Source organism: Balaenoptera acutorostrata, chromosome 17 (assembly GCF_949987535.1).
Source record: "Balaenoptera acutorostrata chromosome 17, mBalAcu1.1, whole genome shotgun sequence".
Lineage (NCBI taxonomy): Eukaryota > Metazoa > Chordata > Mammalia > Artiodactyla > Balaenopteridae > Balaenoptera > Balaenoptera acutorostrata.
This window is the reverse complement of record NC_080080.1, coordinates 19,976,080-20,003,862: the sequence shown is the minus strand read 5'-3', so window position 1 is coordinate 20,003,862 and position 27,783 is coordinate 19,976,080. Positions and strand designations below refer to the sequence as shown.

The 27,783-nt window shown below is 39.3% G+C and overlaps 1 protein-coding gene across 5 annotated transcripts in view; it reads left to right on the top strand.

Annotated features, from left to right (window-relative positions):
• COLEC10 (collectin subfamily member 10) overlaps nucleotides 1-27,783 on the top strand; it is a 237,312-nt gene that overhangs the window by 36,599 nt on the left and 172,930 nt on the right. For 2 of the 5 annotated variants that reach the window (XM_007188812.2, XM_057532457.1), the window contains exon 3: nucleotides 5,850-5,916. The exons of the other annotated variants lie outside the window; for them this stretch is intronic. In XM_007188812.2, the coding sequence (XP_007188874.1) occupies nucleotides 5,871-5,916 (46 nt within the window). In that variant the 5' untranslated portion in view covers nucleotides 5,850-5,870. The remainder of the gene's footprint in view (nucleotides 1-5,849; nucleotides 5,917-27,783) is intronic. 5 annotated transcript variants of the gene reach the window in all.

Sequence of the window (27,783 nt, the reverse complement as noted above, 5' to 3'; positions counted from 1 at the left end):
CTAATAACAGTATTCATTTCTTAAGATCGTTCTGAGTATTAAACGGGAATATATATGTGAGACAGCTAGAACAATGCCTGGCAAGCAGTAAGCTCTCCACAAACATCAGCACTTCCCTGTAATCAAATTCACTGAGGTATTACTTTAGAATGATTGTACCTGTGCTGTGTGGACACGGCTGTCTAGGCCATCGAAAGGAGAGATTTTATAGCTTCAAAGACTGTTCATGCTACAGTTACTACCTATTTAAAAGTATAAACTAGATATTTAAAGCAGAAAATCTCCCCCAGCAACCACGGCAGTCAAATCAGCTGAGGCATACCCATCCAGAAGTACCTGCAAAGTGTTCAATCCTGTGCAAGCGCTGAGGAAACCTATGGAAAGTAGATGTCCAGGTGTCTTCCTTGCCTTCTGGGAGTTTATCACCTGGTCTCTTAATCAGAGTTTGGCCTATACTATTACACACGCTTTAAAAAAATTACAGCAAAGAAGTGGTACAGGAGGTCAGAAGGCATAATGATACGAGTATGGTATGAAGTCTTTAGGAGTTGAGGGGGTAGGAAGGATACATTTGAAATGGGATTGATGGTGTGTGTGGGGAGGGGGTGGGAGGCTACCTGAAAAGGCTTCCTGAAAGAGAAGAGCTTTGAAAAGTAAGCAGGCTTTTTAAAACTTATGATTTATTTATTTATTTATTTAGGCTGCGCTGGGTCTTAGTTGTGGCATGCGAGCTTAGTTGCGGCACGCATGAGGGATCTAGTTCCCCAACGAGGGATCGAATCTGGGGCCCCTGCACTGGGAGCGTGGAGTCCCACCCACTGGACTACCAGGGAGGTCCCGAAAAATGAGCAGGCTTTTAAGAGGCAGATATGAGAAGGAAATGGATTCCAGGCAGGAAAAACTAGGCTCCTGGAGGCCCAGACGTGGGCAGGGGTGGGGTGCGTTGGTGGTGGTGGTGGAAGAATGGGTAGCGCAGGGTGCATGGTCCCAGCAGAGGGAAGGTGAGAGGCACAGGTGTGAGAGGACCTTGTCTTTGTGCTAAAGCAGCAGAGAAGGAAGAGGCTGAAGGAAGTGTGGATGACTTTGAATGCCAGGTGCTACTGTTGTTTTATGGGCAGTGGAGGCTCAAAGGGTTTTTGAGCATGATGAAAACTGTGCTTAAGAGATCATTTGTAAACCACTTTATTCTTTTTTTTCTCTTTTTTATTTCACTTTATTCTTTCTGAAGTACTTTTTCCATACCTTATTTCACTGAGTCCTTAAAGCAAGACAGTGCAAAATGTAAAGGAGCCATTCTTTGCCTCATATTTTTCTAGCCACGCCATACACATTGCCAATAAAGCAGAAAGATCAAAAGATTATCTTGTTTGCTCCCAGAGAAGGATTAGGAGGAAGGGGATGGGAAAATATGGACCCCCTGTGAACCACTCTGCAAAGCCACTTGTTTGGAAATAAAATCTGCTTTCCATTCCAAACTGCGTCAGAAGTTTAAATAAGAATGATGTTCTTATTCCTAAAGTAGATCTATATTGTCATGCTAACTTTAAATATACCCTCTTATTTTATCATTTAAGCCATAAGACACAATCCAACATTTGTACAGTTCTTTTTTAAATTTTTGCTTGTTTATTTATTTATTTATGGCCCCGAGACTTGTGGGATCTTCGTTCCCCGACCAAGGATTGAACCTAGCCCTGGGCAGTGAGGGCGAGGAGTCCTAACCACTGGACTGCCAGGGAATTCCCTGTACAGTTCTTTTAAATCAACAGGATATCATGCGATCATTTAATCATTTAACCTTTGACCAATAACTGACAGGTAGGTAAGTTAAATATTTCTATTAGAAAATTAGAAAAATTAGGAAAGTAGCACTCAGAGAGGACCAGAGACCAGTCCAAGGTGGCAAAGTTAGCAAGAAATAGACTTAAAATTAAAACAAGAGCTTGAACTCTAGATTCACAACTTCCACGCTCCGTTATATTTTGCTAGCTGTTTCTGCTTAACTGAATTCAAGCTATTATCCATCATTTGACAGTAAGCTTCTCTAGGTTAAAGGGTATTTTCAACTCTCATCAGAACTGTTCCTTGTCTGATTATTTGAGGCCTGTGGGCAGGTACCAAGATGGAAGATTATAAGTGGCTCGTCTGATACACGAGCTGTCTCTGTCTGCACGATGCAAACACTGGTGAACAGCATTATAAGACCCTGCCATGGCTGACTTGACTATGAGACATGTTGCACTATGTTGATTTTTTTGGTCTGCCTTCCTCTCCTCCCTTCTTCCACTCCCTTCACTCCCGGGCTGGAGGAGCAGAGAGAGCCTAACACTGGAGCTCCACCTTTTCTGGCTGGCTATCCATCTGCGTCAACGTGGTGTTGGCTTTGGCGCCTTGGCGGTTGGACTCGAGACCATTTTTGGGCAGCTGAGATGATTCCTTTCTAATGGTTTCTGGACCTGCAAAGCCAGGAAAAGGTTATTTTTGCTTAGAGAGACCTCAACATTTCAATGGGGAGTTTGGTTTTGGACATTTTTTAATGCCCTGCTTAGTTCTCAAGTAATGAAAAAAGCTAAATCATTTTCAAAGAAGTGACTTTGCAGGTTGGCATGTCAGTTCATGGGCCTACAGCTGATCTCATGCTCTCCAAGGCACACCTGTCTGAAGGAAGCAGGCAAATCAATCACCCCCCGCTGCTGTTTTGCCTTACCTAAAAGGCAACCCTTCCACAGAGCAGTGGTGGATGTAAATTCTGGCACCCATAAAAAAGTGTTGAGAAACATCTGCAGTCTCTTTAAAACCTTATAAAGTTAACAGCTTTCCATGGAAAGGGACTGCTGGAGCAGCACATCCAAATCAAACTGGATGAGTAACCACCTATGGTAGAGATTAACTAGTGTGATGGAGAAAGCCCAAGATGAGGACTAACCTGCTTATTCCACGGGATGTTCCCTGTGTACTCCAAGGAGCAGTAATCGTCTCTGAATCTATTGCCAGCTAACACTCAAAAGAAGTTTTGTTGAGTGAATAGATGGATGCCTAATGTATCTATCACCAGGGCTTTTATAAAAACTTTTCCTTTACCTGGAAGGCTCTTTCCCCAACAAAAATATATTTGGTCTCACATTCAGTCAACAAATATTATAAGAACCTTCTAGGTTCCAAGCATTGTATTCTGGATATGATGGAGATAAATAAGTCAGGGTTCACATGTTCAAGGAATTTATAATTTAGTAGGGAAGACAGACAAGTGACAAGTTGAAACAGAAGGTGCACGAGATGAGCACAGAGTCTGTGGGAGGTCATGGGGGCGGGAGAGGTGGGAGGTGGGGAAGCCCAGAACTGGCAAATCAAGACAAGTGTCCAACAGTTAAAATGAACAAACAGGATATCAACTAGAATTCAACTGAGGAGTTGCTGAGTAAAATGATAAAGGTAATAAAAACTACCATCACTTATTGAGTCTCCATTAAGTTCAGGGTCTTTTTACATACATTATCTGAAATGTCACATTTTATAGTACCCATTTTCCAAATTAGGAAACTGAGACTCAAGAACTTGCTCAAGCCCACACAACAATGATTGCCAGGGCTGGGGTCAGGATATATCTGCCACCAAAGTTACTACATACCTTGTAAATACAAGGTTAGTTCTTGATTAATATATCAGTTCTTTATGACTACCCACTTCTCTGATATTCCACTATCCCTCCAGACCTAATTCCAACCTAATTCATTCATCAATTCAAGGAACTGTCTGAGGTTATGATGCATCGAAAAATACCAATGGCATGGCAAAGTTTGTGATGTCTTTTTCTTTGTTCACACATAAAAGTAACAATGCATCTTCAAGTTGGTGGCATCTGAAATTCCTTAAATATGCAGTATTGTACTTATGTTATACTGCTTAATTTCTATCTTCCCCAAATAGACTATAAGCTCCAAGAGGGCAGGACTTTTGCCTTTCTTCTTCATTTTTGTACCCCCATCACCTGGAATGTTGCTGAATAAATTAATGACTGATTAGATACTGAGTGTCTACTAATTATCAGTGGCTCTGTGAAGTGCTGGATGTAGAGTCAGGAACAAAAAAGACATGGCCTTTGCTTTTCTGGAGAAGATGCAAATTAAACAAGTGAACCCATAAGCACATAAATAAATGTGCAGTGTTATGTGGTAAATTGAGAGAAGTGAAAATGTCGCAGGTGCTGTGGAGAGAATAAATGGGATGTTCTCCAAATTTAGACTGGAAAGTCAGGGATGCCCACTACGAGCTGATATCAAAAGGTGAAGGCAGCAAGTCCAAGAATCCATACTACTGCGCTACCTGACATGTGTAATAGCTAATGTTCACCATCCATCCTAGTCCAAAACGTTGTCTCCCCTCTTGCAACAACATGTGACGCTTATTGTATCTGCATGCATTTTTAGTTATGTTTTTGAAGATATCCTTTCTGTCCACCTAGGTTACAAATGCATTCATACCTCTGGTGGAATAGAAAGAACACTGGATTAGGAGATTTTGGTAGTAGTTCTAGCTTTGCCCCTACTTTACAAATTGGGAAAGTTATTTAAACTTTCCAGTCCTCAATATCCTTACCTATAAAATTAGGAGGTTATATTAAATAATCTCTAAGGTGTCATTGAGCTTTAACGTTTAAATTCTATAATTATCAGCTCATTTTAACGAGCAGTTATTGAGGATCTACTATGTGCTAAACTCCTGAACTTTCTGCAGAAAGACACAATGCATTCATTCAAGGTGCTTATGATCTTGAAGAGGAGACGGATATGTTGATGGCTTCAATATAGAGCAACAAAGAATTTCCTCTGCTTCTGAACTTTCAACTACTGTCATTGTCCTTCCTAGGTGTGAGCAGAGATTCTCCCTCTTAATAAAGACATTTAACTCTGCCTGCCGCCAACAGATGGGGCAAGTGGTCACATCAACTAGACCCTGTTGCATTGGACTTGAGAGCTAGTGAATGAGAGGGAGCTTTGAGAACCTAAGTTTTGTAAGAAAATAAGCATCTGTATGCCAGGGTAACATGGGAATTGAAAGTAAGGGTCATTTTGTTCCACCTGGATGGGGATGGGAGTGAGGTTGCTATGGGGTGGGCCAAAGATGCTATTGAGGGAAATTTCATAGGGCATTGATGTCTCAGTTGAGTTTTGAAGGAAGAAGAATTAAGCAGGTATATTAGTTGGGATACCTTCAACTGCAAAATGCAGACTAGCCATTTGAAGATGGATTTGATAAGAAATGCAATCATTATTCCACATAATTTAAATTGCAGGGGCAGGAAAATTCCAGGTTTAGTGCCATGGCTCAAAATGTCATTGAGAACTCAATCTCTTTCTTGCGTTTTGGCTTGGTCCTCCTCAGAATATTGCTTTCTGGTCTTTAGCTTTTTCCTTCATGATTGCAAGATGGCTGCCTAATCCCTCAGCATTTTTTTTAAACAATTGTATCTTAAAAAGCTGAAAAGGGGTAACTTTTCTCAAAATCCTTTTAATCAAAGAGAAGAACCATGTTCTTTTGCCCTGTTTCCCCCATTTCTTACCCCAGTCTCAGCAGACTTCCCTTCAGGTCACAGTGGCCATGGCTGGTGCTATAAACACAAGGGAGGTTGGGAAAGCACGTACCTGGCATTTTCAGTCTCCATGTCGCATGGCAGATTCTGTCTGCTGGGAGGAAGTGTGCGTGTGAAGGGGGAGTGGGGAAGCGGGGAATGGTGTGGTTGCTGGGTAAGCCTCCAACTATGTCTTCCAAACAGGAAAGGAAGGAGTGGGGAGTTATTAATGGACCTCATACTCAGACCTTGACACCGCCCTTTGCTTTCTGAATTGTAGGCATTCAATTGATATTTGCTGATGGTGGGATCATTGTCATGGAAATGGAAAATCAATGTCAAGTCAGGTAACTGAGTAGTAAAATCAGTTATTCTTTCCAGGCCATGACTGGATGAAAAAATTTTTAATTTTGTCACTTGAATGGGTGACTGTTGATATTCCTACTGGGTGGCTAAATTAAATACTAATTCAACATCAGGAGAGGTAGTGGTGGTGTTTTTGTAAAAACCATGTCTAATTTGGCAACAGTTATATAATCTAAAAGGAAATCAGGGAAAAATATGAGTTCAGTGGAAAAAGACCAGATCCTAGGAAATGAAAATTTACTGAAAACACCATGTGTGGGGCTCTAATGAAAAAAACAGAGTACAAGATGGCCCCAGGGCTATGGAAAAAATTTAGTATGTCCTAATGATGTACTTAGTGTCTGTTGATTACACATGGAAACTCACAAGAAGGAAGCAGAAAAGGACACCAAAGTAGTGCATTTAAAAAAAATCCACTATATATACAAGCAGACATTAACATCATTTTTAAAAACTTCCTTTGCCTTTCTCACAAGTACGAACAAAACAGAAAGCCAGAAGGTTGTCTTCTGACTATAACAACAACAAGAATATTAAATAGAGAATGAAATAAGACGCAAGTCATTGTGTTGGTAGGGTGTGGGTTATTTTAAATAATTCATATGAAGTAACGCAGAGAGACTGCAAAATTAGTATGAGCATGTCACAACACACCGATCCTTCGAAAAAACTTCTCGCCATGTCTTTTTAAGACTGCTAAACCCTTTTGCAGAATTGTGAGAGCTTGTCTGGAGAACAGAAAGCATTAGAGGTGAATAAAAGTTATGGGTTTATTTCCCATTGCTCTTTCTTTGAAGAGATTGCTCCATTTTTAAGTGACTGGGGCTATTTAACTCCAACCATAATGTATTTCCAGTGGGTTTTTTTTTTTCTTTTATCTAGAGTTTTATTCTTTTGCTCCGTTCCACCCTACTTTTCTTCTCATGAATGTGAAGGCATGTAATAACTCAGGAAAAGGGGCGACAAAGGACAATGGGTGGTTGATTATTTCCAGTTTCATGGTGAAATGTTTCCAGTTTCATGGTGTTTACTATGAGGTGTCAAGCCAGGTACCACATTTCTGCTGTTAAGTTTTCTTTCCATCTAGACTAGATTCACAAGCTTTTTGAAGTTGTTATATGTTTTTGTTGACCAATTTTCTAACACCACATGGAGTTCCTAGATTCGTCCAGGTCCTTGAAGGTAGCGATGCAATTTCTGCCCTCCTTTCAGTATCTAATAAGACCTGATCCAGTGTTCTTCCTCAGGAGTCCGTGTTAGAGTTACGCAGGGGTCTTTTACCTACACACAGGCATCTACTTGCCTTAGTGCGCCAAATCAGAAGCTCTGCGGTTGGGCCTGGCAAAAACATACCTGAAAACACTTCCTTGAGTTATTCTGTTGTACAGGTCTGGTTCAAACCATTAGACTGTTGGAAATAATAAATTTACTCTCAAAAAAAGAGAAAAAAAAGAAAAGAAATGGAAAGAAAAGAAACAGAGAGAAAACAAAGGTTGCATAGACAGCCCTTGCATCTGACTACTGTGACAGCTAACCTGTATGGGAAAACTGGGAATTAGCAGAGTATAATGGTTAAGAGACCAACTCCTTGGATTCAGATTTCTGCTCTGTTGTGTGACCTGCATCAAATTAATTAACCACTCTGAGCCTCAGTTTACTCATATTACAATGAGTATAATAATAATGCCTGTAGTAATTTGGGGGTTTAATTAAGTATTACATATAAGATTAAAAACGTATAAAGTATTTGCTGATACACCGACATAAAGTGGTTGTTCAAACAATGTCAACTGTTAGTATCTCAATCTGCTCAGAGGCTCAGATCTGAAGTCAAATAATATCTTTGATAAAAAAATGAAAACATGAGTGATTGTAAATAAAGGCATGTTGTTTAATAGATACAACATTTTAAAGCCTGAGATCCATAGTGGGATTTTGTTTTAGGTCCTAGGTATTATAAATTTTGGGTCCATATTTAATATAAATAACTATATTAGCATTTAGAATGCCAGAGTCCCTTTTAATTGTATTAGTAAAACCCTAAGGTATCATAAAATGACATCTGGAAATTACTGGCTTGGTTAATTAAGGATGGTATTATTTCTGGTAGATCATGAATATTTTGGGCTGCACTATCCAACAAGAGGATTAAGAATGCATTTAGTGCATCAACAAGAAGGCAGGAGAAGAAAATGGCAATTCTTAAAATTATTTGATAGAGATATTTCAAAACAAGCATTCAGTAGTCATCATAGATAAAGTTAGATATTCGTCTTAGTTCTCTATATTTATTCTGTACTTTAGAGGGTGTTTTTTTTAAATTACAAATGGAAGTGGAGCACAATAATCTTTAATAATCTTTTCAGTGCCTGGGAGTCTCCTGTGGTTCTTAGTCTGGCCCTGAGTCAGACTCCCTTCTGGGGATGTGAGAATTCCACGTGAGTGATTTCTTTAGACAATGTCCTCTCATAGTGATGCCATTTTGGGGTGGAGTTAGTAGAAATGCTGTAACAAAAATCTTTGCTCTTGACCCCAGATGTATGGCATAGAAAGTGAGGCATCTGGTTCATCCAACAGACAGGAATCACCTGATATGTAAATTCTCTTTCAGTAGCCCTGATTTACCATTAGACAGCTTTGCCAACTTTGTTTGTAATAGACTGTAAGCTCCACATACAACAGGAGCAGGTGGTCCCCATGGTTCCTAGTATCAATATCAGCAATGAGAGCATTACAGAATTTCAGAATTGAAAAGGGTCTTATGGTGGGCCAAATAATAGTCCCCCGACAGTGTTCACATCCTAATACCCGGAACCTGTGAATACCTTAACTTTACAAGGTAGAAGGGACTTTGCAAATTTGATTAAATTAAGAATCTTGAGATGAGGAGATTATCCTGGATTGTTGGGTGGGCCCAATCTAATCATAAAGATTCTTATGAGAGAGGCAAAAAGATCAAAGTTGGTAGAAGGATTTGTGACAATATAAGCAGAGATTGGAGTGATGGAGCCATAAGCCAAGTAATGCCAGCAGCGTCTAGAATCTGGTAGAAGCAAGGAACCGATTCTCCCCTGGAGTCTCCAAAATAAACCAACCCTGATGATACATTGAGTTTATTTTATTTTATTTTTTAAAATTTTATTGGATTATAGTTGATTTACAATGTTGTGTTAGTTTCAGGTGTACAGCAAAGTGATTCAGTTATACATATACCTATATTCATTCCTTTTCAGATTATTTTCTCATATAGTTTATCACAGAATATTGAGTAGAGTTCCCTGTGCTATACAGTAGGTTCTTGTTGGTTATCTATCTTATGTATAGTTGTGTGTGTATGTTAATCCCAAGCTCCTGATTTATCCTTCCCCATCCACGTTTCCCCTTGAGTAACCATAATTTTGTATTTGATACTTGAAAATCTGTTTCTGTTTTGTAAATAAGTTCATTTGTATCATTTTTAAAAAATTAGATTCCACATATGAGTGACATCATATGGTATTTGTCTTTCTCTGACTTACTTCACTTAGTATGATGATCTCTAGGTCCATTCATGTTGGCATCATTTCATTTTTTTTAATAACTGAGTAATATTCCATTGTGTATATGCACCACGTCTTCTTTATCCATTCCTCTGTCGATGGACATTTAGTTTGCTTCCATCAAAAGTCTACAAACAATAGCTGCTGGAGACGCTGTGGAGAAAAGGGAACCCTCCTACACTGTTGGTGGGAATGTAAGTTAGTACAGCCACTATGGAGAACAGTATGGAGGTTCCTTAAAAAACTGAAAATAGAACTCCCATATGATCCAGCAATCCCACTCCTAAGCATATATCCAGAGAAAACCATAATTTAAAAAGACACATGCACCCCAATGTTCATTGCAGCACAATTCACAATAGCCAAGACATGGACACAACCTGGTGATACATTGATTTTAGCCCTGTAAGACTCATTTTGAACTTGTGACCTCCAGAACCATATGATAATAAATTTGTGGGGTTTTTAAGCCACTGATTTGTGGGAATGTGTTACAGCAATGATAGGCGACTAATACAGACTTCATAGAATCATCAAGTTTTATTTTATTTTTTTGATTGAGTGATATGAGGCCCAGAGACCTTGGCCATTCATTTATTCACTCATTCAACAAAAATTTATTGAGCTGCTAACATCTGCCAGGCAGTGTGAGCAATAGGCATACACGATCCATGCTATGCCTTTCTGAACCTTTCTCCCAAGACCCTAGGCATCAGAATCTGGAGCGGAGAGACCCCCAGAAGAAAGATGTTTGGAGCTGATGAATACTGATGGTGGTAGGCCTGATCCCCAGAGATGCACTGTTTCCATTCCTTCCAGGACCTTGGTAGTTTGCTTTTCTTTTGATTTTTTGAACTGCCCAGGACTTAACAAATTCCTTCATTTACACAAGTTGGCTAGAGTGAGTTTCTGTGGCTGCTACACCAACCCTAATAAATTTTCTAAATAAATAGTCAGCTGATAGTGACCTCTGATCATGTCAAAGGTTTGTGACAGTGTTTTAGACCAACAATTTATTTTTAGCAAGCTCATTTGATTCCACAGAAATAGTCTTCAGGTCATCAGCCCACTGATGTTTCAGCCCCAACAAGCTAAGTCCACATCTTAATCTCAGCATTTGGGAAATATTTTTCTCTGTCTACGTGGAAAGAAAAATGTGAACCACAGACTGAATTTGCAGTTCTCTGATGTCTGAGCTGCTCCAATGTGTTATGGAAAGAATAAATATGAATTTTATAATAATTCCATGAATATTATCTACCACCAGCAAATAAGAAAATTGCCTTGCTGGATAACTTCTAAAAAACTAGCCATGGAAATCATTAAGCTTAACCTTATAGTCTGAGTTCCCTGACCCAACATGTCACGATGGCAGATGTTTAATGTCTTAAATAAGTAGCTATCATCCTCCTCACGGAACAGCAAGTTCTTCCAATAAAGAGAAAGGATAAGCCAGAGAGCAGAGGTACTGCCTACAGAGACTCAGACTATAACGTTAAGCTTAATGATTTCAAGCACGGACCCTTGATGAATCTGGTCCTAGACACCCTGAGAATTCACTGTGTCTCCCCTTACAGAGCTTGCCAGACTCCAGTGATAGCAAGATTCAACAGGTTGGTTAAGTGATTACACTTGAAGCCAGGCTTCACCATTTGATTTTCTTGATCAACTCATTAACCTTGTTAAACCTCAAGATCCTTGTGTAGAACTGAGTCACTTTGCTCTGCAGCAGAGATTAGCACAGCATAGTACATCAGCTACACCTCAATAAAAAACAAGTGGGACCAATAATAGCGTCTTTGTTCTAGATGAATTATAAGGTTTATATGAACTAATATTTGGATGAAAGTCATAGAGATGTTCACAAATAGTCTGGTTCTCTTCTCTTCTGGGTTAAGACAACTTTCTCACCCCTTGTGGAGTGAGGGTGATGACCAAGTGACTCACTTTGGCCAATGACATATGAGCAAAACTGACACATGTCATTTCTGGGAGGAGCCCTTTAAGAGCCAGGATTAGATTCACTGGCTCTTTGTCTTCTTCAGCAACATCAGGGTTCCACATGGTGACTTCTGCATCCTGTGGGGTCCTAGCCTGAAGGTGATGTGGTGCTCATCCACCAGCGGACCTGAAATAAACCTTTGTTGTTTTAAGCCACTGATATATTTTGGAGCTGTTTGTATCTACCAAACAAACTAGACTGCTTGGAATCCCATGTAAAGCACTTAACACACAGTAACTTGTCAGGTTGGATGAGAGGTGAGGTCATGGGGGTAATTCATTTACTCATTTAACAAAAGTTTACTATCACATCTAGATGCTATGCAGGGTGAATATCATGGTGAAGGGGGAGACAGAGTCCTCGCCTTCATGGAGTTCACAATTGTGCTGAGGCTGCTACCCTTCCAAAACTGAGAAAAACAATCAGAAAAGTTTCACAGCCCTGCAGGAGAGAAAAAACTGTGAAGCTGGGCTGGTCAGAACTCTTCATACAAAGACAGAAGGGCAAAGAATAGTTATCCCTACCCAAGAACCAAAGATTGGATGGGGACAGTGGATGTAACCTGGTTGATACTGGTTCTGGGCATGCCTGAAGGTGTGATTCCTGTCTGGCTGTGGCACCTTTATCGATGCTTCTGCGCTGAGTTCCCTGACCCAACATGTCACGACTGCGCCCAACAAAATGGCCCTCGTTAATGGCGCCCATGTCCTATTCACTCCACTCACATGAACTCACACTCTACCTAGCCTCCACCGTCCCGCTAGACCAAAATAAAATTGAATGTTTCCCAGCCTGATTTACCATACATATACTCTGGCTGTATCAGACCCCCCTGAACTATAGCCTTTACGATAGCTTTCAGAAGAAGCTGAGAAGCAACAAATCAAAAGGCTGTTTACTTCGCTCCCTTTCTGGAAACGAATGGCCTTTGGTGAAGCATGGTGACGATCCTCACTGGGTTCCTGGCAGCGGACCTGAGCTCTGTGATGTGGAGGCCTGGTCCCCCCAAGGTGGGAAGGCAGAGGTCCCTGTTGCAGTCCTGCCTGCTCCCGCATGAGAAGGAGTGTTGGCGGTTCAGGACTTTGAAAGTCAAGGAAGAACACCCTTTCACATTGAATCTAACAGTCAGCACCTTAGGCTCAGCAGAGATGCCCCAGCCCTGGCCGCTACCTAGCAGAGTGTTCTGGGCATCTCGCAGAGAGAGGGAGAGGAAGGACTCTAAGGTAGTTGTTGATGAGCTTCTTCTTTATGCCCAGGCGTGGTTTGAAGTGAAACATACAGTTTTTCTGTGTTCTTGGAGTAGCTTAATCAGAATTGATGACGTCAGGAATAAAAACATCGTCTCGAGATTCATGTTGCTTCATTAGGAATCTTGGCCCTGCCGCTTACAAGATGTGTGATCTTGAGTGAATTGTTTGGTCTCTCTGAACCCCAGTTTTCTTACCTGTAAAATGGTAATATTAACATCTTATAGGTGGTGTTCAAAGAGTTAAATAATATATGTTAAGCAGTGTCTGGGGCATAGTGGACTCTTATTATGTGTTCATGCCTTTTCCTTTTTCCTTCTAAAGCAGGTATGACTAAGTACTTCTTTTTGTTCTTCTATCTGTGGGAGAAAGCATTATGCATCTTTGAGGGTTACAATGCCCTTTCCATTGCATCCATCATATATTTCTTTATCCTCCCAATAATGTCATGTGTAAGAACTATAATGATGCTCATTTTATAGATAAAGAAAGTGGAGTGCAAAGGGACTAAGCAACTTGATCAATGATCACAAAGATAGTACTTGTCACAGGTATGACTTGCACTCAAGTATTAGACCCAAAGCCCCTTCTCTTTATAGTCCTTGATTTTTCTTTGAGATTTGCATGGAGTCTGACTTTGTTGTGGCCAAAGATTAAGCCATGTTTAGCACTATCTCTGTCTGCTGGTCTTTATATTTCCATTGTTATCAGAAACAACTTGATATAAGGTCAACCTTAGGCATGTTGAGCCTTCATCGGGGAAGGGGCAGTTGCATAAGTGTTAGGTTGAGTGTGTAGGACTGGAACACCACATTTTAATCTCCATAGGGTCTCAGACTGGCAATCAAAAAGGGAAAAGAAGGTGTGCCTGCTGTCTTTTCATCCCTTCCCCCAAACCCCACCCCCATCCTGGGGATGCTGATCTTCATGGACTACATCCCTCTTTGCAGGGTCACCTGGGAATTGTTGGGTTTCTCTACCAAAGATGATAGCTTGTCTCAAGCTATCATTCTCTTCTTCTGAGTTTCATTAATCATGCCATCTCCTCATTTTCGAGGGCCTAGGAGGGTCAAGTTCTCAGGGTACTGCACAGCAGTGTAAATAATGCCTTATCAAACCTCCCTAAATTTAGCCTAATATTCTGATGGGACCCTGAGTGACAATAAGTAATTCCAAATGGTACTAGGAAAATGTACCCTAGGTAGATGATGGCTGTCAATAATCAGTTTCTTTATCCATCACCAAACCAAAGTCCTCCATCACACAGTGTCCTTTTGGGACTCTTTTCCTCTTTCAAGGATACCATCGGTAGTAACTTTACTTTGGTTTTCCCAATATAGAAAGTGTTGGGATATGATGATGTCACCATAGTAAGTACACCTGTTTCAGTACCTGGAGCCTTCTTTCCCTAGATACATCTATGGCCTGCCTTTCACTTAATTCAATGTCATTTTGCTCCAACGTCATTTTTTGAGAGAGGTCTTTCTGGATCATGCCATCTAAAACAGCAATTCCTTCATTGCTCTCTGCCTCCTTACTCTTCTTTATTTTTATTTTCAATATTGTTTTTTAACCACATAAAATATTATATACCACATTTAATTGTCTGTTTTTCACCACTAAAATTAAAGCTCCATGGAGCAAAGACTGTCTATTTTGTTAGTGCAATATAAATAAAATGACCTATTTGGTTAAATAAAGGGGAAGTTTGTTAGGACAAAGGCAAGCTCTACAGAAAGAAGAAAAAAGATAATACAGATTTCTGCTAATAACTGTTCTGTGATCATCAAGAAAAGCAGACCAAAGTACCATGTTCTGATCACTGCCGAGAGGTGTATCTTCCTTTAATTAAGATGAGAATTCCTTTAAGGACATTCAGTTCCCTTTACTGCTCTCTCATCAAGCAACTTTCTATCACTAAGTCAGTTTTCTAATTGCCTTTTTCCTAGTGAAGACTGTGAATGAAGGGCTATGGGGCACAAGCATTCTGATCACTAGAGTTGTTCATTCCCACTGTTCTCGGTATCTCCCATAGTAATCAGTAAAGTGATGTTCCTGTTTATAAGGAAGAATCAGAGCTAAAATTTAGGTAAGCTCACAAAACCAGGTTTATGAACCTGGAAAGCCAAGGTCTCAAGTCTCCACTGTGATTTCCCTCCAATGGGTAGCAGCCGTGATGAAACACATCTGGAAAGGTTATCCAACCTTACCCATGGCTCTCATCTGCTATCTGGAGAGGCATACACATTTTGAGACTGGTTAGTTTCAAGTTCATATGGGCTTAGATGCAGCAATAGTGGATCTTCATAATTAACCTAAATGAGCTTAAGGTTTATAGTGTGTTACTGGTAGAAAAGGGAGGCATTGCTGTAGCATTGACCGCACAGTTTACTTTTAATGGACAGATTTTCATTTAGTGAACTGCAGCAAAACAGAACAAAAATGCTGCAGGCATTTATCTCTCAGTAGCTACCTAATAAAGCTTAAACTGGCCAACTTCCATGCCCTTCAGGGTTCCAGAAATACAAACAGGAAGTTAACATTTCCATAGCAATAACAATTCTGTAATAAAAGTTGAGGAGAAACAATAAAACAGAAGGTCAGGATAAAAGCAATTTACATTTTATTAACATCCTAACATCAGAATAAATTTTAAATATCAAAATGAAGTCAGAGTAAAATTAGAGTAACATTTGTAATCAAATGACTTTTTTTTTTTCATTTTTAGGCATGGCTTCCCTCTGGTCTTGTAGCAAGGCACGAACTTATATAGCATTTCTAAATTCCCTCAACTTCTAAGTTCTGCTGTGTCATCCTATGGATAATTTTGCCCAAGCAAGGCTCTCTATTTCAGGATTCATTGTGTTGATCATTTGCTTATATTCATTCCATTATTGTGAGAAGCCATACACAATAATGAGTGTAATGAAAACAGTGATTTTAAGCAAGTCAAATGGATTCTTCAAATATCCCTAGTAAGCCAAGAGGATGACAGATTATCCTTTGGGAATGGGCATAGCCTGGAACTGGTAAATGTTCCTTGATTTCCCTGTGCTTGGACCTTTCCTTTCTAAACTATTAAACATTCTTTTCCTCTTAACTATAGAAGATGGAGGTGGTCTTCTAAGACAGTGAGAAGATACTTTAACATTATGTAGAGGAAGGATGAACTGAATGTCAAGGAGACAGAAAAGGGACATTCTTAGGTTGAGATGAGTGACCAGGAGATAATAAATGAGTGTAAAGGACAGAAGAGAGGGAAGAGGGGATTTAGTTCCATAAACCATGAATTTGTTATTGCAACCTTGAGCTGTTCGAGCTTCCATGGCCTTCTGTCCTTGCAAGATAATGGGCTTATAAAGCAGATAAAATTGCTAACAATTGGGACACTGATACAGAAAATTAGAATCCCTTTCATGGTGATAGACTCTATTTTTCATAAATTATCTTTTATTGTTTAAGGAACACGTATTCATTTTCTTTAAATGGTGTAAATGCCTTAACAGTAGTTTCTAAGCCTTCCACTCCTTTAAAAATATGTTGAGCATCAAGTAAGACCCGAGTAAATTCTCATCCAAAAATGACTTTTTACCCTCTTTTATTTTCTCACTTTACCTCCTGTTACTGAAATGTGATTTTGTTGTGGGACATTGACACTGATTTTGAATTAGTTGCAACCATGTACATTGCAGTTTACACAGAATCCATAGAAAAATATCTCTTTATAAATCTACATCCTAGCCCTAGAATGTTCCCCCTTAATTGGGTTGACAAGTGTGTTTTAATATGCTACAGTCCTGATGAGACAGAAGCATGATCTCCTCAATTTAAGTAAATGTAAGCCTGATAGCCAGAGAAAGAGTAAGATGACTCCCTTTTGTCTCTAGCTGTGATATATGTATGTATTCATACTTAAAAAAGACAAATTACTTTTCTTAACATAATCCTAAGGGGATTAATACTAGCAAATATTATGCCAGTCTCAAAGTCCTGTAATTTTAGCATACTGAGCACTTACAGGAAATTGTGTAAGAAACTGTTTAAATGGAATACTGCCCTCTTATGGTTACACAGATCCTTCTAGAGCCAAACATAAAATCATAGTCTTTAGTTAGGGCAGTTAATAGAGGGATTTAATTAGTGGAGAGATCCAAAAAATGTAACCCAGACTTTGATTTTACACGCTACAAAATGGAGTTGTATGGAGGGAACTCATTCCAAGTTTATATATCTAGGTTTCACAGAGGCAAGGATAGAACCCAGTTCATTGCTTTTTCCATTCTAATGCATATTTGAATAGAATTATAAGTTCTGGTTTCATAATTCAGATATCTCAAGGGAAATTACAAAACATCAATTTTAGCAAAGGATTTTGTTAGTAAGATTCATTGTACTAAATCAATATGATGTCAAAACTTTCCAAACGTTAGAGGACTGCAGCATCTTATCAAATCAGAAAATTTGGAAAGTTCTCAAATATCAAACTAAAAAACTTCCAGTTTTCAGGACATTTTACTTATATTCTCCAAAAATCATTCTTATTCTTATTTATCATCTGAGGAGTCACTGAACAAGTTGAATACATATATCTAACACATGGCAGTCTGTCAAACACTGGATAAAAGCATTCTTTTTTCCTAAAAACTTTCATCTCTTCCAAGATAGCCATTTGCATTTTTATTTGTTCCCAGACTGTTGTTTTTATTTGAATCAGCTTTATTGAGGTATAATTTACATACAATAGAATGTATACATTTTAGTGTACAGTTGAATGTGTTTTGATAAATGCCTGCGCTCATGTAACCATCATCAGAATCAAGATATAGAACATATACATAGATATATAGAACATATATATCACCCAAGAAAGTTTCACTGTGCTTGATCTCAGTCGATCTCCCCATTCTGGCCCCAGGCAAACATGTATCTCTTTTCTGTCTACTCTATAAAGAATAGATTTGATTTATAAAGACCTTCATATATAAGAAGTTACAAAGTAGATACTCTTTCATGTTTGGTTTCTTTCTTTCAGCGTAATGGTTTGAGATTCATCATTGTTGTTTGTACGTCGGTAGTTTGCTCCTGTTTATGGCTGAGTTGTGTTCCATAGTATGGATGTACCACAATATTCATCTTCTCACTAGCTATTGGATATTTGGTTTGTTTCTAGTTTGGGGATTTTTATTCAAAAATACTGCTGTGAAAGTTCATGTAAAAGTCATAGTGTGGCCAGATGTTTTTATTTCTCGTAGGTAAATACCTAGAAGTGCAATTGTTGGCTCATATGATAAGTGTATATTTAACTTTAAGACACCACTAAACTGTCATCCAAAGCGGCTATATGATTTTACATTTCCACCAGAAATGTATGAGAGTTCCAGTTGCTTCAAATTCTTGCCACCACTTGATGGCATCAGTATTTTTGTGTATGTGTGTGAATTTTAGAATTCTATTTATTTTTTTACACAGCAGGTTCTTATTAGTTATCCATTTTATACATATTAGTGTATACATGTCAATCCCAATCTCCCAATTTATCCCACCACCACCACCCCTGCCACTTTCCCCCCTTGGTGTCCATACGTTTGTTCTCTACATCTGTGTCTATTTCTGCCCTGAAAACTGGTTCATCTGTACCATTTTTCTAGGTTCCACATATATGCGTTAATATACGATATTTGTATTTCTCTTTCTGACTTACTTCACTCGGTATGACAGTCTCTAGATCCATCCACGTCTCTACAAATGACCCAATTTCGTTCCTTTTTATGGCTGAGTAATATTCCATTGTATATACGTACCACATCTTCTTTATCCATTCGTCTGTCAATCGGCATTTAGGTTGCTTCCATGGCCTGGCTACTGTAAATACTGCTGCAATGAACACTGGGGTGCATGTGTCTTTTTGAATTATGGTTTTCTCTGGGTATATGCCCAGTAGTGGGATTGGTGGGTCATATGGTAATTCTATTTTTAGTTCTTTAAGGAACCTCCATACTGTTCTCCATAGTGGCTGTATCCATTTACATTCCCACCAACAGTGCAAGAGGGTTCCCTTTTCTCCACACCCTCTCCAGCATTTGTTGCTTGTAGATTTTCTGATGATGGCCATTCTGACTGGTGTGAGGTGATACCTCACTGTAGTTTTGATTTGCATTTCTCTAATAATTAGTGATGTTGAAGGGCTTTTCATCTGCTTCTTGGCCACCTGTATGTCTTCTTTGGAGAAATGTCTGTTTAGGTCTTCTGCCCATTTTGGATTGGGTTGTATGTTTTTTTAATATTGAACTGCATGAGCTGTTTATATATTTGGGGGATTAATCCTTTGTCTGCTGATTCATTTGCAAATATTTTCTCCCATTCTGAGGGTTGTCTTTTCGTCTTGTTTGTAATTTCCTTTGCTTTGCAAAAGCTTTTAAGTTTCATTAGGTCCCATTTGTTGATTTTTGTTTTTATTTCCATTACTCTAGGAGGTGGATCAAAAAAGATCTTTTATGTCAAAGAGTGTTCTTCCTATGTTTTCCTCTAAGAGTTTTATAGTGTCCAGTCTTACATTTAGGTCTCTAATCCATTTGGAGTTTAATTTTGTGTATGGTGTTAGGGAGTGTTCTAATTTCATTCTTTTACATGAAGCTGTCCAGTTTTCCCAGCACCACTTATTGAAGAGGCTGTCTTTTCTCCATTGTATATCCTTGCCTCCTTTGTCATAGATTAGTTGACCATAGGTGCGTGGGTTTATCTCTGGGCTTTCTATCCTGTTTCATTGATCTATATTTCTGTTTTTGTGCCAGTACCATATTGTCTTCATTACTGTAGCTTTGTAGATAGTCTGAAGTCAAGGAGTCTGATTCCTCCAGCTCCGTTTTTTCCCCTCAAGACTGCTTTGGCTATTCGGGGTCTTTTGTGTTTCCATACAAATTTTAAGATTTTTTGTTCTAGTTCTGTAAAAAATGCCATTGGTAATTTGATAGGGATTGCAGTGAATCTGTAGATTGCTTTGGGTAATATAGTCATTTTCACTCTGTGGATTCTTCCAATCCAACAATATGGTATATCTCTCCATCTGTTTGTATCATCTTTAATTTCTTTTATCAGTGTCTTATAGTTTTCTGCATGCAGGTCTGTTGTCTCCCTAGGTAGGTTTATACCTAGGTATTTTATTCTTTTTCTTGCAATGGTAAATGGGAGTGTTTCCTTAATTTCTCTTTCAGATTTTTCATCATTAGTGTATAGGAATGCAAGAGATTTCTGTGCATTAATTTTGTATCCTGCAACATTACCAAATTGATTGCTTAGCTCTAGTAGTTTTATGGTGGCATCTTGAGGATTCTCTATGTATAGTATCATGTCATCTGCAAACAGTGACAGTTTTACTTCTTCTTTTCTGATTTGGATTCCTTTTATTTCTTTTTCTTCTCTGATTGCCGTGGCTAGGACTTCCAAAACTATGTTGAATAATAGTGGCAAGAGTGGACATCCTTATCTTGTTCCTGATCTTAGAGGAAATGGTTTCAGTTCTTCACCATTGAGAACGATGTTGGCTGTGGGTTTGTCATATATGGCCTTTATTATGTTGAGGTAGGTTCCCTCTATGCCCACTTTCTGGAGAGTTTTTATCATAAATGGGTGTTGAATTTTCTCAAAAGCTTTTTCTGCATCTGTTGAGATGATCATATGGTTTTAATTCTTTAATTTGTTAATATGGTGTATCATATTGATTGATTTGCATATATTGAAGAATCCTTGCATCGCTGGGATAAATCCCTCTTGATTATGGTGTATGATCCTTTTAATGTGCTGTTGGATTCTGTTTGCTAGTATTTTGTTGAGGATTTTTGCACCTATATTCATCAGTGATATTGGCCTGTAGTTTTCTATTTTTGTGACAGCTTTGTCTGGTTTTGGTATCAGGGTGATAGTGACCTCGTAGAATGAGTTTGGGAGTGTGCCTCCCTCTGTTATATTTTGGAAAAGTTTGAGAAGGATAGGTGTTAGCTCTTCTCAAAATGTTTGATAGAATTCACCTGTGAAGCCATCTGGTCCTGGACTTTGTTTGTTGGAAGATTTTTAATCACAGTCTCAATTTCAGTGCTTGTGATTGGTCTGTTTATATTTTCTATTTCTTCCTGGTTCAGTCTCAGAAGGTTGTGCTTTTCTAAGAATTTGTCTATTTCTTCCAGGTTGTCCGTTTTATTGGCATATAGTTGCTTGTAGTAATCTCTCATGATCTTTTGTATTTCTGCAGTATCAGCTGTTACATCTCCTTTTTCATTTCTAATTCTATTGATTTGAGTCTTCTCTCTTTTTTTCTTGATGAGTCTGCCTAATGGTTTATCAATTTTGTTTATCTTCTCAAAGAACCAGCTTTTAGTTTTATTGATCTTTGCTATTGTTTTCTTTGTTTCTATTTCATTTATTTCTGCTCTGTTCTTTATGATTTCTTTCCTTCTACTAACTTTGCATTTTGTTTGTTGGTAAGGTTAGATTGTTTATTTGAGATTTTTCTTGTTTCTTGAGGTAGGCTTGTATTGCCATAAACTTCCCTCTTAGAACTGCTTTTGCTTCATCCCATAGGTTTTGGATCGTCGTGTTTTCATTGTCATTTGTCTCTAGGTATTTTTTGATTTCCTCTTTGATTTCTTTAGTGATCTCTTGGTTATTTAGTAACGTATTGTTTAGCCTCCATGTGTTTGTGTTTTTTACATTTTTTTCCCTGTAATTGATTTCTAATCTCATAGCGTTGTGGTCAGAAAAGATGCTTGATATGATTTCTATTTCCTTAAATTTACTGAGGCTTGATTTGTGACCCAAGATGTGATCTATCCTGGAGAATGTTCCATGCACACTTGAGAAGAAAGTGTAATCTGCTGTTTTTGGATGGAATGTCCTATAAATATCAATTAAATCGATCTGGTCTATTGTGTCATTTAAAGCTTGTGTTTCCTTATTAATTTTCTGTCTGGATGATCTGTCCATTGGTGTAAGTGAGGTGTTAAAGTCCCCCACTATTACTGTGTTACTGTCGATTTCCTCTTTTATAGCTGTTAGCAGCTGCCTTATGTATTGAGGTGCTCCTATGTTGGTTGCATATATATTTATAATTGTTATATCTTCTTCTTGGATCGATCCCTTGATCATTATGCCGAGTCCTTCTTTGTCTCTTGTAATAGTCTTTATTTTAAAGTCTATTTTGTCTGATAGGAGAATTGCTACTCCAGCTTTCTTTTGATTTCCATTTGCATGGAATATCTTTTTCCATCCCTCACTTTCAGTCTGTGTGTGTCCCTAGATCTGAAGTGGGTCTCTTGTAGACAGCATATATATGGGTCTTGTTTTTGTATGCATTCAGAGAGCCCGTGTCTTTTGGTTGGACCATTTAATCCATTCACGTTTAAGGTAATTATCGATATGTATGTTCCTATTACCATTTTCTTAATTGTTATGGGTTTGTTTTTGTAGGTCCTTTTCTTCTCTTGTGTTTCCCATTTAGAGAAGTTCCTTTAGCATTTGTTGTAGAGCTGCTTTGGTGGTGCTGAATTCTCTTAGCTTTTGCTTGTCTGTAAAGCTTTTGATTTCTCCGTCGTATCTGAATGAGATCCTTGCTGGGTAGAGTAATCTTGGTTGTAGGTTCTTCCCTTTCATCACTTTAAATATATCATGCCACTCCCTTCTGGCTTGCAGAGTTTCTGCTGAGAAATCAGCTGTTTACCTTATGCGAGTTCCCTTGTATGTTATTTGTCATTTTTCCCTTGTTGCTTTCAATAATTTTTCTTTGTCTTTAATTTTTGTCTATTTGGTTACTATGTGTCTCGGCATGTTTCTCCTTGCGTTTATCCTGCCTGGGACTCTCTGCACTTCCTGTACTTGGGTGGCTATTTCCTTTCCCATGTTAGGGAAGTTTTTGACTATAATCTCTTCAAATATTTTCTTGGGTACTTTCTCTCTCTCTTCTCCTTCTGGGACCCCTATAATGCGAATGTTGTTCCGTTTAATGTTGTCCCAGTGGTCTCTTAGGCTGCCTTCATTTCTTTTTATTCTTTTTTCTTTATTCTGTTCTGCAGCAGTAAATTCCACCATTCTGTCTTCCAGGTCACTTAGCTGTTCTTCTGCCTCAGTTATTCTGGTATTGATTCCTTCTAGTGTATTTTTCATTTCAGTTATTGTATTGTTCATCTCTGTTTGTTTGTTCTTTAATTCTTCTAGGTCTTTGTTAAACGTTTCTTGCATCTTCTCGATCTTTGCCTCCATTCTTTTTCTGAGGTCCTGGATCATCTTCACTATCATTATTCTGAATTCTTTTTCTGGAAGGTTGCCTATCTCCACTTCATGTAGTTGTTTTTCTGGGGTTTTATCTTGTTCCTTCATCTGGTACATATCCCTCTGCCTTTTCATCTTGTCTATCTTTCTGTGAATGTGGTTTTTATTCCACAGACTGCAGGATTGTAGTTCTTCTTGCTTCTGCTGTCTGCCCTCTGGTGGATGAGGCTATCTAAGAGGCTTGTGCAAGTTTCCTGATGGGAGGGACAGGTGGTGGGTATAGCTGCCTGTTGCTCTGGTGGGCAGAGCTCAGTAAAACTTTAATCTGCTTGTCTGCTGATGGGCGGGGCTGGGTTCCCTCCCTGTTGGTTGTTTGGCCTGAGGTGACCCAACACTGGAGCCTACCCGGCTCTTTGGTGGGGCTAATGTGGACTCTGGGAGGGCTCACGCCAAGGAGTACTTCCCAGAACTTCTGCTGCCAGTGTCCTTGTCCTCACGGTGAGCCACAGCCACCCACCACCTCTGCAGGAGACCCTCCAACACTATCAGGTAGGTCTGGTCCAGTCTCCTATAGGGTCACTGCTCCTTCCCCTGGGTCCCCATGTGCACACTACTTTGTGTATGCCCTTCAAGAGTGGAGTCTCTGTTTCCCCCAGTCCTGTCGATGTCCTGCAGTCAAATCCCGCTAGCTTTCAAAGTTTGATTCTCTAGGAATTCCTCCTCCCATTGCTGGCCCCCCTGGTTGGGAAGCCTGACATGGGGCTCAGAACCTTCACTCCAGTGGGTGGACTTCTGTGGTATAAGTGTTCTCCAGTTTGTGAGTCACCCACCCAGCAGTTATGGGATTTGATTTTATTGTGATTGCGCCCCTCCTACCGTCTCATTGTGCCTTCTCCTTTGTCTTTGGATGTGGGGTATCTTTTTTGGTGAGTTCCAGTGTCTTACTGTCGATGATTGTTCAGCAGTTAGTTGTGATTCCGGTGCTCTTGCAAGAGGAAGTGAGCGCACATCCTTCTACTCCGCCATCTTGAACCAGTCTCGGCATCAGCATTTTTAAATTTAGCTGTTCTAGTGGTTAATAGGACATCTCATTTCAGTACGTGTTTTAATTTCCATTTATCTGATGACTAATGATTTTGAACCTCTTTTCATGTGCCTGTTAACCACTCAAATACCTTTTTTTAAATGATGTGTCGGCCAAATCTTTTGGCCATTTAAAAAAAATTGCATTTGCAACTTGTATTTGAGTTGTAAGTGTTCTTTTTATATTCTAGATGCCAATCTTTTGTCAGCTACATGTATTGTTAATATTTTCTCCTAGCCTGTGGGTTGCCTTTTCATTTTCTTAATAATGGTTATGCAGTCCCTTGTGCTATAGATTGAATGTTTGTCTTCCCCAAATTCATGTATTGAAATTGTAATCCCCAAGGTGATGGTATTAAGATATAGGGCCTTTGGGAAGTGAATGCATCATGAGGGTAGAGCCTTTCATAAAGGATTAGTGCCTTATAAAAAAGGCCCAAGAAAGCTCCCTTGCCCCTTCCACCATGTGAGAACACAGTGAGAAGATGCCATCTGTGAGAAAGTGACACTGAATCTTCCAGCACCAAGATTTTGGACTTCTCAGCCTGCAGAACTGTGAGAAAAAAAATTGTTGTTCTTTATAAACCATCCAGTTTATAGTATTTTCGCTATAGCATCCCAAATGAAGTAAGACACTATGCTATGAAATACTGTACCCTCCTGTCACTGATCAGTATTCTGTTTAAAGATATCATTGGTTATTGAGCCTTTCAAAATATGACTCTCATAAATGACCACAATTCTAACAGGTATTCCTTTTTTAAAATAGTGTCATAACGCATATTGCTTAATTACAGAAATATCTATGTAAAACTCAAGAATAGTGACTGGCTACTTAATGGGTATTGGGTTTTCTTTAGAAGTTATGAGAATGTTTTGGAATTAGATAGAAGGCATAGATGCGCAAGATGGTGAATCTACTAAATAATATTGAATTATATACTTTAAAATGATTAATATTATGTGAATTTCACCTTAATTTTTAATAAAGAAAATAAAAAGGGGAAGAGGGGAGTGTACCTCCTCCTGCCTCTGAGGGACACAATGATGCAACAGGGACGGAGCAGGCGAGACTGAGCGCAGCAGTTAGAGGTCCCGCTCCACCAACAGTCAGGCTCGCAATGGTCCTCACGGCAGACAGTGCAGTGAGAGGCGGATCACGGCCTTCTCCCGGGGCCCTCCAGGCCCTCCGCCCGGCAGGTGAGCTGCAGGGCCCGGGGACAGGCTGAAGGCTGTGTCTCACAGAGCTCCAGAGCCCTCGCAATGGCCACACGCTGGCGGGGCCCAGGCCTTGAAGCAGCAGCGAACCTCTCCCCAACCCCCACCTCGGCGGCCCAACAGCAGTGACAGTCTCCATGGGTCGCGTCCACAGAGGCCTCAGCAACTGGAGCATATGGACACCGCCATTAAGGTAACAGCTTCAACCAGCTTCACTCTCTCCATTCAAATTTCAAAAATTGGTATAGCTTAGATCAGTTGTCTACCTCTAGGAGTGGCCAGAGGTCAGGGTTAAGTTGCAAGGACATTGCACAACATTACTTCAGGACAACCTCTGTGGTTGGGCTATTCTCAAAGAAGGGCAATTGTTGTGAGCTGGGAATTAACCTGATTGATATTTGCTACAACACGTATTCCTATTGATACTATACAAATGATTCTCTCCAGTTTAAATGAAAAGCCTGAGGGCTGGCTGGGTCCTGGGCGCCTGGCTCCCTCCGTGATGATGGCTGAGCAGAGTCTGGGACCTGGCCCTGAGGGCGCTGCCAGCTGAGATCTGCCTTTTCAGCCGGGCCTGGGCACTGGCGGGAGGACCCATACTGGGTGCTGTGCAAACGCTCCCAGGCAGGGTAACCCGGTCACGCAGGAACCCCTCCCTTTAGCCCCGCCTGGACCTTGGAGGGCAAAAGTTGAGCCTTGGGACCTTGCCCTTTCTTGTCAGAACAGAGGATAACATTTGTTTCGGTGGAGGTTAACAGGAACATCATGACCTGACCTCAAGAACAAAGGATCTGACACCAAGAAGTTTGCAACAACGAACAACTACCCTCCCTCACCTTCCCTATAAGAGGGCTTTGCTGAAAGCTTTCTGGTAGTTTGGGGGTTTTAAGGTATGAGCCACCAGTCTCCTTGCATGGCCCTGCAATAAACCTTTCTCTGCTCCAAACTCCAACGTTTTGGTATTGTTTGGCCTCACTGTGTTTTGGGCACATGTACTTATGTTCGGTAACAATGGGACTGCTTGTGGAACTGCTTCTGGAGAGTGGAAAAAAAGAAGACCCACACTTAGATATAGTCTAAGTGGAACTTTAGAACTCCATGTAGAAAGAGAAAATTCTAAAAGCTTCCAGAGAGAAAAACAGGTAACTTAAAAGGTACAAGAAAGATTGATAAGAGATTTATCATTTAAAAAACTGGCTCAAGAAAACATTTAAGCAAAATTTTCAAAATGCTGAGAAAAAAGATTATGAGCCTTGAATTTTATGCCCAGGCCAATTATCATTCATGTAAATGGCAAAATAAAGACAAATGAAGACATTCCTTGACTTAGGATATTTATCACCACAAACTCTATCTGAAATGTTTATTAAAGTTATATTTCAACAAACTTAAAAAAAAAAAACTTAGAAGCTACATTTCATCAGAAGCATTGGTAAGCAACAAAACCAGTAAAACTTTTTGTTAAGAATAACAGCACTCTGATTTCAGCTCCAAGTGGTAGAGCTTAGAAGTCAGCATTCCTGCCCTTATAACAAGAAAAAGCTGAACAAACTAAAAATCAACAAACTTTTTTGGACCCACCGGTGAACTGGGGTCACATGGCAAACTCCAGAGTCAGATATGACACAGACTATCAGAGAATTTTAAATAACTATTATATATTAAAGGCTCTAATGGAAAAAGTAGACAGCATGCAGGAACAGATGGATAATATAAGCAGAGAGATGGCTATTCTAAGAAAGAATCAAATGGAAATGCTAGAAATAAAAAACAAAGTAACAGAAGTGAAGAATGTGTTTGATGGGTTCATTAGTAGACTAGACATGGCTGAGGAAAGGATCAGTGAACTTGAAAATCATTCAAATTTCCCAAACTGAAATACAAAGAGAAAAAATAATGAACAAAAGAGAGCAGAATATGTAAAGCTGTGGAACAATATCAAAAGATGTAACATACCTGTAATTGGAATATCAGAAGGAGAAGAAAAAGAGAATGGAGCAGAAGAGATATCTGGAGTAATAATACTCAAGAGCTTTCCAAAATTAGTGACAGACATCAAACCACAGATCCAGATAACTTAGGATACCAAACAGGATAAACTCCAAAAAAACCTCATTCATGGGCATAATACATTCAAACTGCAGAACACCAAGGACAAAGAAAATCTTGGAAGAATGAATAAAATCATAATCTTGAAAATTCTCAGATTGTGTTAGTGTGGTACTAGCATGTGATGAAAGGATAAAGTTAAGCAAAAATTTTCTTTTTTATTGGTAAGCTATATATACAGATTAGCTCTATGTAGTAATAAATTTCATATACTCTGTATATACAGGTGTACCTCAGAAATATTGCCTAGGGATTCAGGCCACCACAATAAAGGGAATATGGCAATAAAATAAGTCCCATGAAGTTTTTGGTTTCCCAGTGCATATGAAAGTTATGTTTACACTATACTGTAGTTCATTAAGTATGTAATAGCATTACGTCTAAAAAAAAAAA